The following is an 18324-nucleotide window of genomic DNA, read 5'->3' as shown; positions in this document are numbered from 1 at the left end:
CTTTGAGTCATTTCTTAAAATCTATCTCATCTTGAATATTTTTTGTCTCTGAACCAACGTATTCTTAATGTTTCCATTGCTAGCTATCATGTGTTAACTTTTCCTGTTTGAAACTTGGTCAAAGAAACCTGAGTGATGAGGGGAACGGACAGCATCAGGTGTCGGCGCCTCTGGTGTGCAGAGACTGATGCGTTTAACGAGGCCTGAAATTCCTCACACTCAGCCTACCAATGCTTGTGCCAAAGTAGCCACAAGACACAGCAAGGTGGTCTCCCGGAAAGACACGTTTAGTGAACTCATCTGAACGACAAGAAATTGTTTTTTATTCCAACTTCTCTGACGTCTTTCCTTTGATTTTTCGTTTTGCAAAATAAAAACAAACTCAAAATTCCTGAGTGAACGAAGGTCTGTAACTCCACCAAAACAAGCTTTGATGGAAAACACACAGTCCCTGTAGATGTCGGCAAGAAAAAGTGGCATATTTTACTTTGATTTCAGGAACACTTGACATGCAAAGAAAAGAAAATACAGTAGCTACATTCACAGATTTATAGAATTTAGTACTGAAGGAAAGAAGAATGATCTCATGGTCCAAGTCCCAAATATTAGGTGTCTGCTGCTGCTGCTAAGTCACTTCAGTCGTGTCCGACTCTGTGTGACCCCATAGACGGCAGCCCACCAGGCTCCCCCATCCCTGGGATTCTCCAGGCAAGAACACTGGAGTGGGTTGCCATTTCCTTCTCCAGTGCATGAAAGTGAAAACAGAAAGTGAAGTCGCTCAGTTGTCTGCTAACTAAAATCAAAATACCCCTAGCTCAGCTCTGAGTTGAGCTTCCATGCCTGACCCTATATCTGTAAAACTAATCTCCTCATACTCACCTGAGTACCAGCCTAACTAGAATGTAATCACACTTTCGCTCTTTGTTTTACCAAACGTTTATTAAGCACGGTAAGCCCCCTACGCACGAACCTTCAAGCTGTGAACTTGCGAAGACGCGACCGTGCTCTCCATCAGAGGCAGGTGCGGGTGGGGCACCCGGCCCCCACCCGCGCTGACGCCCTCGGCTCGCCCGTATCCCACCCTCCGGTCAGTACCCCCTTCCTGCTCGCTTGACGCCTGCCCCGTGTGCCAGCTGTTGTCCTGGACGCCTGCACTCTGCCAGGAACTGGACTGCAAGATCAAACATGTTTTCTTTATTTGTTGTGTTTTTTATGTACTTTTGTGTGCGAAGCACTATAAAGCTGTCACAGTGCAGTAATCTTGCCTGCGCCAGCTGGAGACCCAGGCTGACTTTGCCCGACTCATGAACAAACTGGGTTGACGGCTGCGCGCTCGGAATGGAACTCATTTGTACGGAATGGACTTACTCTACCCTCTGAGATGCTGAACTGGGGTCTAGGAGTAAGAAAGAACATGAGTATGATTTAAAATATACATATATATATCTGCCCTCAAGAAACCCTGCTTTTTGTGGCGAGATGGACATTGACAGTTAATGCAGTCTCCCACCCCACGAGGTAAGGCTGGGAGGGGGACCTCAGACGGAAGAGCACTGTTTAGAGAGAAACCATCAGGAGCTCCCGGGGGAGAAAGGAGAAGCAGCGACCCAGACGAATGGAAGCGCTTCCCCCAGGCACACGGGGTGTCAAGCGGCATGAGGAACACTGCGAGAGCTTTCAGTAAAGCGGGACTCAGCTCCGAGCAGGGCCTCTGGGGAGCCGCGCTGGAGGCAAAGTGAGGATTCAGACGAAGGGCCACCCGCACCCGCGGACCACACGGGACCCACCCACCGCGGCCAGGGGTCCAGGGAGCAGACTCAAGACAGGAAGGGACGCAGTAGGGAGCTCTGCGCGACGCAGGTCCCCGGCAACCGGAGGAAGGACCAGACCGGCGCCAGGCAGAGGCGGGGACCCGTTAGGGCGTCCGGGGACAACCTTGCAGAGGAAGCAAGAGGGCCTGAGATTGGAGTGCTCAGAGCTGGTGGGGACGGCGAAGTGTTGGCAGCAGCGACGAAGCGGGAGCGAGCGGAACAATACGGGAACGACGGCTCGGGGCGTGCCTGAGCTCGTCTTGGTCTCATCCCAATCCCCTCTGCAGGAGGCCACCCTCCTGTCTTCCTGGCGGCAGAGCACATCCATCTTTCAAATGCACTGCCACGCTGCCTCCTCGGGGGCTGTTCTCCCCACCCCGCCACTCAGGGGACAGGGCAGACTGTATCCCTGCCGGTCTCCCTCAGTGGGGATTTCTTAGCGACCTTCGGGCCTTTCCTGTAAGGCGTTTCCCACTTTCTGCCCTTTACTATACGCTCTTACATACTGAACAAAATCATCACCCTCTCTAGACTGTCCATGAGTGTAAAAAAGTATCTCGGTCGTCTTTTGTGTCCCTCATGGACACCTGCCTGTCCTTCACATCTCTTGTCCATGTCGTTCCGTTCACTCGCTCAGTCGTGTCCAACTCCTTGTGACCCCATGAACCGCAGCACGCCAGGCCTCCCTGTCCATCACCAACTCCCGGAGTTTACTCAAACCCATGTCCATTGAGTCAGTGATGCCATCCAATCACCTCATCCTCTGTTGCCCTCTTCTCCTCCTGCCCTCAATCTTTCCCAGCATCGGGGTCTTTTCCAATGAGTTAGCTCTTTGCATCAGGTGGCCAAAGTATTGCAGTTTCAGCTTCGACATCAGTCCTTCCAATGAACACCTAGGACTGATTTCTTTTAGGATGGACTGGTTGGATCTCCTCGCAGTCCAAGAGACTCTCAAGAGTCCCTTCTTCTCCAACACCATGGTTCAAAAGTATTAATTCTTCGGTGCTCAGCTTTCTTTATAGTCCAACTCTCACATCCATACATGACCACTGGAAAAACCATAGCCTTGACTAGACGGACCTTTGTTGACAAAGGAATGTATCTACTTTTTAATATGCTGACTAGGTTGGTTCTAACTTTCCTTCCAAGGAGTAAGCGTCTTGTAATTTCATGGCTGCAGTCACCATCTGCAGTGATTTTGGAGCCCCCCCAAAAAAGTCAGCCACTGTTTCCACTGTTTCCCCATCTATTTCCCATGAAGTGATGGGACCAGATGCCATGATCTTCATTTTCTGAATGCTGAGCCTTAAGCTAACTTTTTGACTCTCCTCTTTCACTTTCATCCAGAAGCTTTTTATTTCCTCTCCGCTTTCTGCCATAAGGGTGGTATCATCTGCATATCTGAGGTTATTGATATTTCTCCAGCAATCTTGATTCCAGCTTGTGTTTCTTCCAGTCCAGCGTTTCTCATGATGTACTCTGCATAGAAGTTAAATAAGCAGGGTGACAGTATAAGGCCTTGACGTACTCCTTTTCCTATTTGAAACCAGTCTGTTGTTCCATGTCCAGTTCTAACTTGCTTCCTGACCTCCTACAGATTTCTCAAGAGGCAGGTCAGGTGGTCTGGTATTCCCATCTCTTTCAGAATTTCCCACAGTTTATTGTGACCCACACAGTCAAAGACTTTGGCATAGTCAATAAAGCAGAAATAGATGTTTTTCTGGGACTCTTGCTTTTTCAATGATCCAGCATAGCTACTCAATAAATATTTTTGAATGAATTAATTGGGAAACTGACATTCTGAGAAGGCAGGTAAAGAAGCTTAAGCGATGTGGCTACACAGCCAGTTAAGGCCGTGTGAGGGTGACCCCTGGAACCCAGGTCTCCTGACCTCTGATGCAGAGCTCACGGTGCGGCGTGACACTGGCGCACCCGCCGGCATTTATTTCCAGCTGAGCTCAGGGCCCCTTGCACGCGCTTGCTCACTGTCTGCTCTCCTGCAGGGGAGGCACCTTGAGCTTACGCCTCAGGTAGGAATTAAAACGGCGGCAGCAGCGATGCACGTTCTGCCCTGGGAAGTCAGCAGCTGAAGGCAGCGTGCGTGAAAGCCAGCCTTTTCCTGGCACAGACCATAGGAAACAAACTATTCTCAGTGTGCAGCGTGTCTCTCCTGGTCTCTCTCCCTCCTGCCTTCCTGGACAGCCATCCACGGGAAATCAATCAAGCTTTCACCCCGAGAGGCACAGCCCGTCTGGCAGGAGGCAGGCGTGCGGCTGTGCCCACCCAGCGTCCCAGGGGAACTCTGGGCTGGGCGCTTTAGGGGGCCCCTGGCTTTGAGGAGACTCCAGTGCTGCCTCTGGCACAAACGCCACTGTCAAGGGCCCTTTTCTGCTGATTGGCAGCAACTGAAGGGAATATCAACAAGCATTCTATTTCCAGGAAAAAACTACTGCTGTTTCTGAATTTATTTAAAGCCCATGTTTAAAGTCTGCTCCAGAGCTACACAAGGCCAGGTGGTTCGCAGGGTGGGGCCCTCCTTACTTTCTGCATTTCAGAGTCACTCTGTCCCCTCACACACAGCCGCCATCCTGTGCCAAGCACCCTCTAGGGCCTGTTCTTCCTTCCTATCCATCCTCCTAGGATTAGGATCAAGTCGAACTGGATTAAGGGACAATGCACAAATGCATTTGTTTATTGTCCAACCAAATTTAAACCAGTTTTGGGTTTATTTTTGTTTGTTTCTGTTGCGCCTCAAGATGCCTCAAAGCCTTTGACACCCTAAGATTTCTCATGACTTTCTGAGAAACAGATTTAATACGCTGTCTCTGACACTTTCTTACCCAGAACCTTTTGCTCTCTGAGCCCTGCGGATGTCTTCTGGAACTCCTCTTCCCAGAGCACATTACAGGAAGTGGACTAAAGCAGAGATAACGGAAAAGGATGTGTAAGGAGAGCCCTCCAGTCTTCCTCTGTGTCCCATCACTAGCTTGACTTGAAGAGAGAAGGTCTAAGAAGGTTTTGAACAATGACAACGTAACTACATCCCAGTCGGAATACGTTTACAGCTTTTTAGAATGACTACTAAACGGAGCTTTCAGTTCAGTTCAGTTCAGTCACTCAGTCGTGGCCGACTCTTTGCGACCCCATGAACCGCAGCACACCAGGCCTCCCTGTCCATCACCATCTCCTGGAGCTCACTCAGGCTCACGTCCATCGAGTCCGTGGTGCCATCCAGCCATCTCATCCTCTGTCCTCCTCTTCTCTTCCTGCCCCCAATCCCTCCCAGCATCAGAGTCTTTTCCAATGAGTCAACTCTTCACATGAGGTGGCCAAAGTACTGGAGCTTCAGCTTCAGCATCATTCCTTCCAAAGAAATCCCAGGGCTGATCTCCTTCAGAATGGACTGGTTGGATCTCCTTGCAGTCCAAGGGACTCTCAAGAGTCTTCTCCAACACCACAGTTCAAAAGCATCAACTCTTCGGTGCTCAGCCTTCTTCACAGTCCAACTCTCACATCCATACATGACCACAGGAAAAACCATAGCCTTGACTAGACGGACCTTAGTCGGCAAAGTAATGTCTCTGCTTTTGAATATGCTATCTAGGTTGGTCATAACTTTCCTTCCAAGGAGTAAGCGTCTTTTAATTTCATGGCTGCAGTCACCATCTGCAGTGATTTTGGAGCCCAGAAAAATAAAGTCTGACACTGTTTCCCCATCTATTTCCCATGAAGTGATGGGACCAAATGCCATGATCTTTTTTACTGAATGTTGAGCTTTAAGCCAACTTTTTCACTCTCCTCTTTCACTTTCATCAAGAGGCTTTTTAGCTCCTCTTCACTTTCTGCCATAAGAGTGATGTCATCTGCATATCTGAGGTGATTGATACTTCTCCTGGCAATCTTGATTCCAGCTTGTGTTTCTTCCAGTCCAGCGTTTCTCATGATGTACTCTGCATAGAAGTTAAATAAGCAGGGTGACAATATACAGCCTTGACGCACTCCTTTTCCTATTTGGAACCAGTCTGTTGTTCCATGGCCAGTTCTAACTGTTGCTTCCTGACCTGCATACAGGTTTCTTAAGATGCAGGTCAGGTGGTCTGGTATTCCCATCTCTCAGAATTTTCCAGTTTATTGTGATCCACACAGTCAAAGGCTCTGGCATAGTCAATAAAGCAGAAATAGATATTTTTCTGGAACTCTCTTGCTTTTTCCATGATCTAGCGGATGTTGGCAATTTGATCTCTGGTTCCTCTGCCTTTTCTAAAACCAGCTTGAACATCAGGGAGTTCACGTTTCACATATTGCTGAAGCCTGTCTTGGGGAATTTTGAGCATTACTTTACTAGCATGTGAGATGAGTGCAATTGTGCGGTAGTTTGAGCATTCTTTGGCATTGCCTTTCTTTGGAATTGGAATGAAAACTGACCTTTTCTAGTCCTGTGGCCACTGCTGAGTTTTCCAAATTTGCTGGCATATTGAGTGCAGCACTTTCACAGCATCATCTTTCAGGATTTGAAACAGCTCAGCTGAAATTCCATCTCCTCCACTAGCTTTGTTTGTAGTGATGCTTTCTAAGGCCCACTTAACTTCACATTCCAGGATGTCTGGCTCTAGATGAGTGACTACACCATTGTGATTATCCGGGTTGTGAAGATCATTTTTGTACAGTTCTTCTGTGTATTCTTGCCACCTCTTCTTAATATCTTCTGCTTCTGTTAGGTCCATACCATTTCTGTCCTTTATCAAGACCATCTTTGCATGAAATGTTCCCCTGGTATCTTGAATTTTCTAGTCTTTCCATTCTATTATTTTCCTCTACTTCTTTGCATTGATCGCTGAGGAAGGCTTTCTTAGCTCTCCTTGCTATTCTTTGGAACTCTGCATTCAGATGCTTATATCTTTCCTTTTCACCTCTCTTCTTTTCACAGCTATTTGTAAGGTCTCCCCAGACAGCCATTTAGCTTTTTTGCATTTCTTTTTCTTGGGGATGGTCTTGATTCCTGTCTCCGGTACAATGTCACAGATGTCCATAGTTCATCAGGCACTCTATCTATCAGATCTAGTCCCTTAAATCAATTTCTTACTTCCACTGTATAATCATAAGGGATTTGATTGAGGTCATACGTGAATGGTCTAGTGGTTTTCCCTACTTTCTTCAATTTAAGTCTGAATTTGGTAATGAGGAGTTCATGATCTGAGCCACAGTCAGCTCCTGGTCTTGTTTTTGCTGACTGTACAGAGCTTCTCCATCTTTGACTGCAAAGAATACAATCAATCTGCTTTCAGTACTGACCTTCTGGGGATGTCCATGTGTAGTCTTCTCTCGTGTTGTTGGAAGAGGGTATTTGCTGTGACCAGTGCGTTCTCTTGGCAAAACTCTGTTAGCTTTTGCCTGCTTCATTCTGTACTCCAAGGCCAAATCTGCCTGTTACTCCAGGTGTTTCTGGACTTCCTACTTTTGCATTCCAGGCCCCTATAATGAAAAGAACATCTTTTGGGGGTGTTAGTTCTAAAAGGTCTTGTAGGTCTTCATAGAACCATTTAACTTCAGCTTTTTCAGCATTACTGGTCGGGACATAGACTTGGATTCCCGTGACATTGAATGGATTGCCTTGGAGATGAACAGAGATCATTCTGTCATTTTTGAGATTGCATCCAAGTGCTGCATTTCAGACTCTTTTGTTGACCATGATGGCTACTCCATTTCTTCTAAGGGATTCTTGCCCACAGTAGTAGATATAATGGTCACCTGAGTTAAATTCACCCATTCCAGTCCATTTTAGTTCGCTGATTCCTAGAATGTCGACGTTCATTCTTGCCATCTCTTGTTTGACCACTTCCAATTTGCCTTGATTCATGGACCTAACATTCCAGGTTCCTATGCAGTATTGCTCTTTACAGCATCAGACCTTGCTTCTATCACCAGTCCCATCCACCACTGGGTGTTGTTTTTGCTTTGGCTCCATCCCTTCATTCTTTCTGGAGTTACTTCTCCACTGATCTCCAGTAGCATATTGGGCACCTACCAACCTGGGGAGTTCCTCTTTCAGTGTCCTATCTTTTTGTCTTTTCATACTGTTCATGGGGTTCTCAAGGCAAGAATACTATTTAATTAATTTAATTAGAATTTATGTATAATTATATTGTAAATACATTGTATAGATTATATGATAAAAATATAATTGATATTAATAAAACAATTGATAATAGTTATAATTAATATCAATCATCTAAATAACATGTTGTTTAATGGTATTGTTTATTATATAATTGTTAATTAGTTATTTTATAATTATTGGTTTTTATAGCTAATAATTATTATAATGGTTATTATTATAACTAGTAATTAAATAATTTATTTCATTCCCTGAGTTTTCATTTACACCACTGTTCACTTCTGTGTTCAGTTCAGTTCAGTTCAGTCACTCAGTCATGTCCATCTCTTAGCAACACCATGAATCGCAGCATGCCAGGCCTCCCTGTCCATCTTCTGTGTTAGAGTGTGTATTAAGGCAAAATTCTGTCTTTCTCATACAACTTAGGGAAGAAAAACCTATTCCCATCCTCACTAATCCTTGACTTTGTCCAGGAGACAGGCCTAATTAATAGACATCATCGTACCCAACCCCTGAAAAGATCCATTGAGTTAACTTCGCCAAATACAGAATGGCAAACAATGTAAGTATATATAAGCGGAAGCGTAGCTGCAGATCATTCCCTGTCGGGACCATTTGTCTTTAGCCCTGATGTACGCACAGTCTGATCTTAATCTTTATCCTGGGAGAGCCTCTCTTTTCCTCACGGATTCCCCAAGAGTCCAATACTGGAAACACACTTTGACCACAAGAGACACTGTCAATTTAAACACACAAATAAGCCAGAAGGATGCCTGGGCAGCCATCCTGATGGGCTGCGGCCACATACTCACAGGCGGTCCGAGGGCACCTTGGGGTCCCATGCTTCCTGTGACCCCGGGGACTCCAGGGGCTCCGGGAATGCCCTAGTAGACAGGAAGATGGAGCAAAGTTAAAGACAGACGTTCCCAACAAAACAGCTCTCCAGAAGGGGCAGCAAACAGCAGCCCCCACCTTCCTGAAGCCGAGACTTCGGGACTCACTGCTTATTCCTGTTTCCAACTACCACAGAATTAAGGAAGACTCTCTTTGGAAAAGTCTCCACTATATTGGTTAGATGTAGTTCTTTCAAATTCAAGCCTTACCTGTGTCTAGTAAAAAAGAAATCAGTGCAGGTGATCTTATGGCGAAGTGCTTCGCAGGTGGAATAATCAAGCCCCCCGGACACATTCCTTTTAGAGGATGCTTAGGAAGACTGCTGCCCCAGAGGCCGAGCCATCACACTACAGCAAAGATGGCTGCAAAGGGAAGGCCTGGCAGCAGAAAAGCTCTCACAAGAAGTGAACGGTGTTAAAGCAGCACCACGCCCCAGCAGTTCCTGGAAATACTTACAATTGGCCCTGGTGGACCTGGAGGGCCGGAGGATCCGTCCTTTCCAGGAAAGCCCTGCGGGAAGAAAAATACGGCGTGTCAACTCTGCAGCTGCTTTATGTGGCTTTCAGAAAAGGTGCATTTAATCCCACTTCATATCTGGGGCAGCAAGTCCTGTCATTTGCTCCAAACTTCCAAGGATTCACTGCTTTTAAACCCTTCATGGGAACTGTTCTTGGCAAAGACTTTTGTGTCTGTTGGCTCTATGAAATAGCCCAATGTAAGAATGTTAGGTGTAAGAAATGCCACTTATAAACTTACACAGGAACTTATTTTCAGAAAGTGTTTTTTTTATTATTATTATTTAATTAAACATAACTAGTGAGAAGGGGGATCAATTCTGGTCATTAACAACCAGACACAAAGATGAATTAGTGTCTTTCAGGACCTAAGAGTTTAGGGACAGGGGACCCCTATCACAGGAATCTAATAGTATATTACAAATTGGGAGTACTACAGTATCGGGCTCCCTTTTAGCTCAGATAGTAAAGAATCTGCCTGCAATGCTGGGGACCCAGGTTCGATCCCTGGGCCAGGAAGACCCTCTGGAGAAGGGAATGCAACTCACTCCATTATTCTTGCCTAGAGAATTCCATGGACAGAGGAGCCATGGGGTCGCAAAGAGTTGGACACAACTGAGCAACTAACACACACACACTCGCACACACACTCACATACACACTACAATGTCTGTAACTCTGAAGCTCTTCAGGGACTGCCTGGGGGCGGATTGGGGGTCTTCCTGCGGAGGTGATACAGTTTTGACTGCTGGGCAAGTTTGCTGAATGAAAGTCAACATGAATACACGTTTGCTTCTTATTACATGATGGAAGAGTTAAAGGCAGAAAGCAAATGATGCTCTTTAAAAATTATCTTCTCCAATCACTGAATGTGTGTGTGTGTGTGGCCTGCTGTCAGAGGGCTGCGGTTCTTGGCTGTGGGTGTGGGTCTTTCCAGTCTCGATTTTCTAATAAATTCATAAAGTTTTGTTCAAGACATTATCTTCTACTACGTGGAGAAGTGGACTTCTCCTCTTGGGACTTGTCCCTCCTAGAATAGTCCATTCTTATGCTAAGTTGCTTCAGTCCTGTCCAGCTCTTTACGACCTTATGGACTGTTGCCCACCAGGCTCCTCTGCCCATAGCATGCTCCAGGCAAGAACACTGGAGCTAGTTGCCTTGCCATTCTCCAGGGGATCTTCCTGACCCAGGGATCGAACCTGGGTCTCTTAGTCGCCTGCATTGGGCAGGCAGGCTCTTCACCTCTAGCGCCACCTGGGAATCCATTCTCATCTCAAATCAGTTCAAACCAACATCCGCCAGCGTCCGCGCTGCCTCTCCCAACCCCTTTCTGAAGCGCGCCACTTTCCCAGTGAACCTTCCCCATTCTTCCTGCGCGTGAAAACCCTTCTCCTTAGGGGCCCCCTTTCACTCTCCCTCTCCTTATCTCCAGGAATCAAATAAAAGAGGGTGAAGATGAGGCTGGACAAAAGGAAATCGTGTGAGTTAGGAGAAAGGTATGGAATAGGAAGGATGCGTGTGTAGGAAAAGCAATGGTCTGCGGGCCCTTTCATCCTGTTCCCAGGTTCAAATACCAGCAAGTCTCAAAGCCAGATAAGGCAGAGGCTCCAGAGCCCACCGGGTTGTGGTTTGCCTTTCCTGCCTGAGCACACTGTGAGCTTCCATCTTCCAGCCTCTTGTCCAGCAATTCGTGGGAAGCTGGGGGCTGAGCTGTGGCCAGCGGAGAGGGGCCAGTTCCAGCTCTGGCCCGTAAGAATTTCCGGGGGGTAATCCTCCACCTTCTTTTCCCTCCTGTAACAGCTTCAGGGCCCACGTGTTGAGGATCAGTGTCTCAAGATGGCAAGACCTTGAGTTCCTAAATGACTATACAGGTCGGAGACTAACTACCCAACTCCTCTACCCATTCTGTGGACAGTGCTGGGCTGGGACCAGCAATACTTCATTTCATTCAGTATTTTTTTATTGTTTTAAGCCACTGAGGTTTTAGGACTTTTGTTCATAATATTCGAGCTAGTGGGTTTTTTCACTGCTACCTCCATTCAGTCACTTCACTTATTCTCTCAAAAATATTATTAAGTCAGAAAGCTGCATTGATAGGCCCTGATACAGATTAAATTACACAGACATGCACACACATCCTTCCTTGGATTTTCTAAACAACATATATTAATACTGACATAGGTTGAAAGATATTATTTTACATGGAGTTTAAATATAGCATATCCAGGAAGAGGGTATAAAAAATCAATGCTGTGAAAGTGCTGCACTCAATATGCCAGCAAATTTGGAAAACTCAGCAGTGGCCACAGGACTGGAAAAGGTCAGTTTTCATTCCAGTCCCAAAGAAAGGCAATGCCAAAGAATGCTCAAGCTACCGCACAACTGCACTCGTCTCTCATGCTAGTAAAGTAATGCTCAAAATTCTCCAAGCCAGGCTTCAGCAATATGTGAACCGTGAACTCCCTGATGTTCAAGCTGGTTTTAGAAAAGGCAGAGGAACCAGAGATCAAATTGCCAACATCCACTGGATCATGGAAAAAGCAAGAGAGTTCCAGAAAAGCATCTACTTCTGCTTTATTGACTATGCCAGAGCCTTTGACTGTGTGGATCACAATAAACTGTGGAAAATCCTGAAAGAGATGGGAATACCAGACCACCTGACCTGCCTCTTGAGAAATCTGTATGCAGGTCAGGAAGCAACAGTTAGGACTGGACATGGAACAACAGACTGGTTTCATATAGGAAAAGGAGTACGTCAAGGCTGCATACTGTCACCCCGCTTATTTAACTTATATGCAGAGTACATCATGAGAAACACTGGACTGGAAGAAGCACAAGCTGGAATCAAGATTGCCGGGGGAAATATCAATAACCTCAGATGTGCAGATGACACCACCCTTATGGCAGAAAGTGAAGAGGAGCTAAAAAGCCTCTTGATGAAAGTGAAAGAGGAGAGTGAAAAAGTTGGCTTAAAGCTCAACATTCAGAAAACAAAGATCAAGGCATCTGGTCCCATCACTTCATGGGAAATAGATGGGGAAACAGTGGAAACAGTGTCAGACTTTATTTTTCTGGGCTCCAAAATCACTGCAGATGGTGACTGCAGCCATGAAATTAAAAGACGCTTACTCCTTGGAAGAAAAGTTATGACCAACCTAGATAGTATATTCAAAAGCAGAGACATTACTTTGCTGACTAAGGTCCGTCTAGTCAAGGCTATGGCTTTTCCAGTGGTCATGTATGGATGTGAGAGTTGGACTGTGAAGAAGGCTGAGCACCGAAGAATTGATGCTTTGAACTGTGGTGTTGGAGAAGACTCTTGAGAGTCCCTTGGCCTGCAAGGAGATCCAACCAGTCCATCCTAAGGGAGATCAGCCCTGGGATTTCTTTGGAAGGAATGATGCTAAAGCTGAAGCTCCAGTACTTTGGCCACCTCATGTGAAGAGCTGACTCATTGGAAAAGACTCTGATGCTGGGAGGGATTGTGGGCAGGAGGAGAAGGGGATGACAGAGGATGAGATGGCTGGATGGCATCACGGACTCGATGCACGTGAATCTGAGTGAACTCCGGGAGTTGGTGATGGACAGGGAGGCCTGGCGTGCTGCGATTCATGGGGTCGCAAAGAGACGGACACGACTGAGCGACTGGACTGAACTGAAGAGAAAAACAGAACCTTATAACTCCTTTAGTCCAACTGCTTCATATTATAAGTGAGAAAATTTGGGACCAAAAGAGATTAGGAGCCTGTACCATTAAAAAAAATGTTTTTAATCTACTATTATTTCCTATATGAAGTTCACATAACAAAACCAGGGACTCTGAGGACATACTCAAAGTTTAAGAAGGCATTTTGAAAAGAACTTCATTTGCTTCCTGCCTTAAAACTCTCCCAGCACTGGAGGGGAAGCGAACACACACCCGTGTGTAAGGCCACACGTGACACGTGGCCAACGCCACTGCCCGGCAGTCAGCAGTGCAGCCTGGCTGCCGGCAGCCTTCCAGGGCTCTTTCCCAGGCTGTGTCCAGAGACACAAAGTTCTCAGACACCAGCAAGGGCGATGTTATGACAGGGAGCAAGCCAAGGCGTCTTTCCCGAAACGACAGTGCGCTGCTCCGGGGAGGACCCGCAGGACACAGCTCATCGGCTCCTCCCTCTCGATCACGGGGAAGCAGCGCACAAAGCAAGGCCCCCCACCAGGACTCTCCTCCGCTGGGTCACCGGAAGGGTGCTGCCGAGAACAGTGTTCAGTGGGCTCGATTTACAGACAGCTGGTGCACGTCATGTGGGAGGAGAGACGACGGAATGTCGATAGGTAGCACTAAGTTTGGCCGAGAGGCTGTTGCTCCCGAGCCGTCGAATCCAACGAGGAGACTGCGAGCTTGTTCACTCTGCGTTCTCGGGGAGCCCAATCTCCAGGGGCTCGAGCCTGACGATCTGAGGTGGAGCTGATGCCATAACAGAAATACACTGCACAATAACTGGCATGAGCTTGAATCATCCCCGACCAACCCCCAGCGCTGGGCCAAGGAAAACCATCTTCCACGGAGCTGATCTCTGGCGCCAAAAAGGCCACTGCTCTTCCCAAAGGGCACCTCAGAAGCTGTTGGCGTTCACTCGCTCAGTCGAGCCCAACTCTCTGCAACCCCCTGGACTGCAGCACGCCAGGCCTGCCTGTCCACCACCAACTCCGGGAGTCCACCCAAACCCATGTCCATCGAGTCGGTGACGCCATCCAGCCATCTCATCGGAAACTGAGATTTCTATTTTTCTTCTTTGAGGGAAGAAATCATGTCTTATTCACTGTTGTGTTCCTAATACCTCCCCAGCACATGGTTGGCACCAAATACATACTAAAAAAAAATAAAGTGGAATAAAAATGAGACTCTTAGAAGAAGTGCTCTGATAATCATGTTGAATAAATAAATATTAATTGCAGGTATAATTAGCCCAGAAACGCATGGGGGTCGGGGGGATGCCAATCTTTTCTGGCTTTGCTCTTGAACCCTCACAAGCCTGGAGGAAAGGGGTCAGGAGTTCCAGCCCCAGAAGCTGAAACTGCATTTCAGTGACTACCTGAGGGGTGGGTTCCTAGAAGCAGACTGGGCTTTTGTGCCTATGATTTATAGAGGGAGGGCCTTCCCTGGTGTCCAGTCACCTGCTGATGCAGGGGACACGGGTTTGATTCCGAGCGCCCCCACGACGGAGCCCGTGCACCGCAACGAGAGCAGCCCGCTCGCCACACCTGGAGCCAGCACCATGGCCACGGGGGCCCCGTGCGGCCAGACAGAAACGAAGGCGCAGTTTAAGATGCTTTACAGGGGGCATGAACTAGGAGAAACCTTCCAGGTAGTGAGGGAGGCAGGAGAGGGCGGGCACAGGGGTTAAGTCAGGACTGGGTTTCGCTGAGGTCTGCTCTCGGGGAGCTCTGCAGGGTGAATGGCGCCTGAGGGTTAGCCCACCACAGGGTTTCATACACTCACATCAGTCAGCCATTGACGGTGTTTCCAGGCGGCTCTAGTGATAAAGAGCCCGCCTGCCAATGCAGGCTTCATGAGAGTCATGGGTTCGATCCCTGGGCAGGAGGATCTCCTGGAGGAGGGAATGGCAGCCCACTCCAGTACTCTTGCCTGGAAGATCCATGGACAGAGGAGCCTGGCGGGCTGCAGTCCGTGGGCTTGCACAGTCAGACCTGACTGAGAGACCTAGCAGGCACACGTGCACGGAGCCAGGGTGGTGTTTCCAAGGGTGGCTCTCTACAGCAGAGGCGACTGAGCTGTTAGCAGCCAGGGCAGGGAGGACACGGGCCAGGGTCCTACTCTAGCACTTTCTTTAAAATTGTTATTGGAGTTTAGTTGCCTTTCAATGCTGTGAGTTTCTGCTGTGCAGCAAAATGAATAAGCTCTGTGTGTGTGTGTGCGTGTGTATGTGTGTATGTGTGTGTGCGTGCGTGTGCACATGTGTGGGCGTGCATGTGTGTGCGTGTGTGCGTGAGTACGTACGTGCATGTGCATGCATGCACATGTATGTGTGCACGTGCGCATGTGCGTATGTTGTGTGTGTGCGTGCATGTGTGCATGCATGCGTGTGTGCATGCATGCGTGTGTGTGCGTGTGCGCGAGTGTGCGTGTGTGTGTGTAGCCCCTCTTGGATTTCCTTCCCACGTAGGTCACCACAGACCACTGAGGAGAATTCCCTGTGCTCTGTAGTGGGTTTGCATTTGTTATCTATTTATACACAGTATCTACAGTTCACTCTAGCACTTTCATTCATGGATTTTCATGAACAAATGCACATTTTTAGAAATAACAGTTTAACAGTAAAGTCATTCTTAAGGGTACTATGAGCTTCCTGTTTCCCTCATTCCAGATTAAAATGTACTTGCTATGCCTGGTTATAATTGAAAGCCTATCGGGGGTCTTCCCTGACTGTCCGGAGGCTGAGACTCTGAGCTCCCAGTGCAGAGGGGCCTGGGTTCAGCCCCTGGTCAGGGAGCTAGGTCCCACCTGCTGCGACGGAGACCTGGCACAGCCAAGTAAATAAATATTCAAAAAAAAGATGTTAGGTTCTATATTATTTTAGAAACATAAAGCCATTTCCCTCCCCCAGATTTCCTTCTAACTGCAAAAAAGTTCATATTTCCATCACATAGCTTTATGTTTTAACAATCACATTTTAAATTCATCTCTGAAAGATTTTTTTCACTTGTAAGCCTCACGTTTGTCATATTAAACTATAGTTGCGGAATCACCGTGTGCTGGGCATTTTGCTAGCTTTCGGATAGTCAACAATGAACAAGACAGTTTGTTTTCAAGGAGGTGATGGTTTTGAGAAAAGTCAACAATTGAAAGTAAACAGCAATGAGCCTCGATGCGGGGACTCGAGGGTTCCATGGGAACATGCAGAAGGGCATCCAGTCGTGGCGTGGGGGTCCGAGCAGGGGTTCCCAGAAGAAGGGTTCTGGTCAAGGGCCCCGGGAGGTTGGTCCCAGTCCACCCTCCCCACCCAGGGGCCACTCAGCTCAGGCTGGCTCCGGGGCCTCTCCTCGCCCTTCATCCAGGGTGAGGAGCGACGGCAGCAACTCTTCATATCAAAGCAAGAAAGTTGGTGAAAAGGAAAACCACGTAAACTGTCTGCACCTTCCATACATCTCCAGATCTACAAACGTCCCATTTTGCGTCAGGAAGCCAGTCTCAGCACCTGTGCGTTTGTGGGTGAAGCACCATCATAAAAAGCAGAAACCTTTAATTAAGCGATGAAGCGTGACTAACAGGGGACAGAAGATTAAACGATGAGCGTAAAGTGAGAGTTCACTTAAACCGACACATGCTTTTTCTAAGTGCATAAAATCAGCCACCTACAAACAGGGGTGCAGCTCCTAGCATGCCTCCTTTTTGAGAGTCCCACCTCAATATTAATATGCAACCACAATGCACATTAAAAATAATTTTTGCTATAAAAACTTGAAAGTTTTTTTATAGTTTGTTTTTGAAAACAAACTATATTTGGCTCTGAGCAGCTTATTAAGTTATGGTTGGCCATGATTTATCAGCAAAAGGAAATCTATTGCAAAATACGTTTTCAAAATCACTGATATTTGAATAAATACCAAATTTAACTATGGCTGAAATTAGCAAAGTGCAATGTTTTATACACATTTAACTAATTTATTAATTTTGATTTTTTCAGTTTTCTTTTCCACGCTCTAGAGCAAAGACAGATGCTTTTTCCAGGTGGCAAGAATTTTTTGTAGGCTCTTAAAAAGTTCTTGATGAAAGTGAAAGAGGAGAGTGAAAAAGTTGGCTTAAAGCTCAACATTCAGAAAACGAAGATCATGGCATCTGGTCCCAGCACTTCATGGCAAATAGATGGGGAAACAGTGGAAACAGTGTCAGACTTTATTTTTCTGGGCTCCAAAATCACTGCAGATAGTGATTGCAGCCATGAAATTAAAAGACACTCCTTGGAAGGAAAGTTATGACCAACCTAGATAGCATATTGAAAAGCAGAGACATTACTTTGCCAACTAAGGTCCGTCTAGTCAAGGCTACGGTTTTTCCAGTGGTCATGTATGGATGTTAGAGTTGGACTGTGAAGAAAGCTGAGCACAGAAGAATTGATGCTTTTGAACTGTGGTGTTGGAAAAGACTCTTGAGAGTCCCTTGGACTGCAAGGAGATCCACCCAGTCCATCCTAAAGGAGATCAGTCCTGGGTGTTCTTTGGAAGGACTGATGCTGAAGCTGAAACTCCAGTACTTTGGCCACCTCATGCGAAGAGTTGACTCATTGGAAAAGACTCTGATGCTGGGAGGGATTGGGGGCAGGAGGGGAAGGGGACGACAGAGGATGAGATGGCTGGATGGCATCACGGACACGATGGACGCCGAGTCTGAGTGAATTCCGGGAGTTGGTGATGGACAGGGAGGCCTGGCGTCCTGAGATTCATGGGGTCGCAATGTGTCAGACACGACTGAGCGGCTGAGCTGAACTGAACGGGAAAGTTTGCTCTTTCACGGTTCTCTGTCTACAGAACCTAAAAGACGCACCGGATGTGCCCACAGAGAGTGTTGTAACCAAAAGTAAAGTCAGAGGCTAGAATATTTACCCTTATGTAGTTGTCAGAGACGGGCCTCCCTCGTGGTTCGGGAGTAAAGAATCTGCCTGCCAAGCAGGAGACTCGGGTTCGATCTCTGGTCTGGGAAGGGGCCCGAGAGAAGGAAATGGCAACCCACTCCAGTGTTCCTGCCTGGGAACTCCCACGGACAGGGGAGCCTGGCGCGCTACAGGTCATGGGTTCGCCAAAGAGTCGGACACAACCAGGACCGGACAGCGCAGCAGCAGCACATCTCAGAAACAGACTCGGGTGCGACAGGCACTCTCCACGCCTCTCCGAAGCCGTGACGGGGGACCACTGACACGAACTCTGATGGACTGAAACAGGGCCGAGCAGGTCCTTTGACAAACACCACCCCCTCGGGTACCGTGGGGCC

General features: G+C 47.4%; 1 protein-coding gene across 1 annotated transcript in view; it reads right to left on the bottom strand.

Annotated features, from left to right (window-relative positions):
• The window catches only part of COL14A1 (collagen type XIV alpha 1 chain), a 226611-nt gene that overhangs the window by 34297 nt on the left and 173990 nt on the right, over positions 1–18324 (bottom strand). The window contains exons 41-42 of the mRNA XM_052651718.1: positions 9277–9330; positions 8739–8810 (exon numbers count right to left, since the gene is read on the bottom strand). Of these exons, the coding sequence (XP_052507678.1) occupies positions 8739–8810; positions 9277–9330 (126 nt within the window). The remainder of the gene's footprint in view (positions 1–8738; positions 8811–9276; positions 9331–18324) is intronic.

Source organism: Budorcas taxicolor, chromosome 14 (genome assembly GCF_023091745.1).
Source record: "Budorcas taxicolor isolate Tak-1 chromosome 14, Takin1.1, whole genome shotgun sequence".
Lineage (NCBI taxonomy): Eukaryota > Metazoa > Chordata > Mammalia > Artiodactyla > Bovidae > Budorcas > Budorcas taxicolor.
Note: the sequence above shows the minus strand (reverse complement) of the source record. Positions and strands in the feature narration are given on the sequence as shown.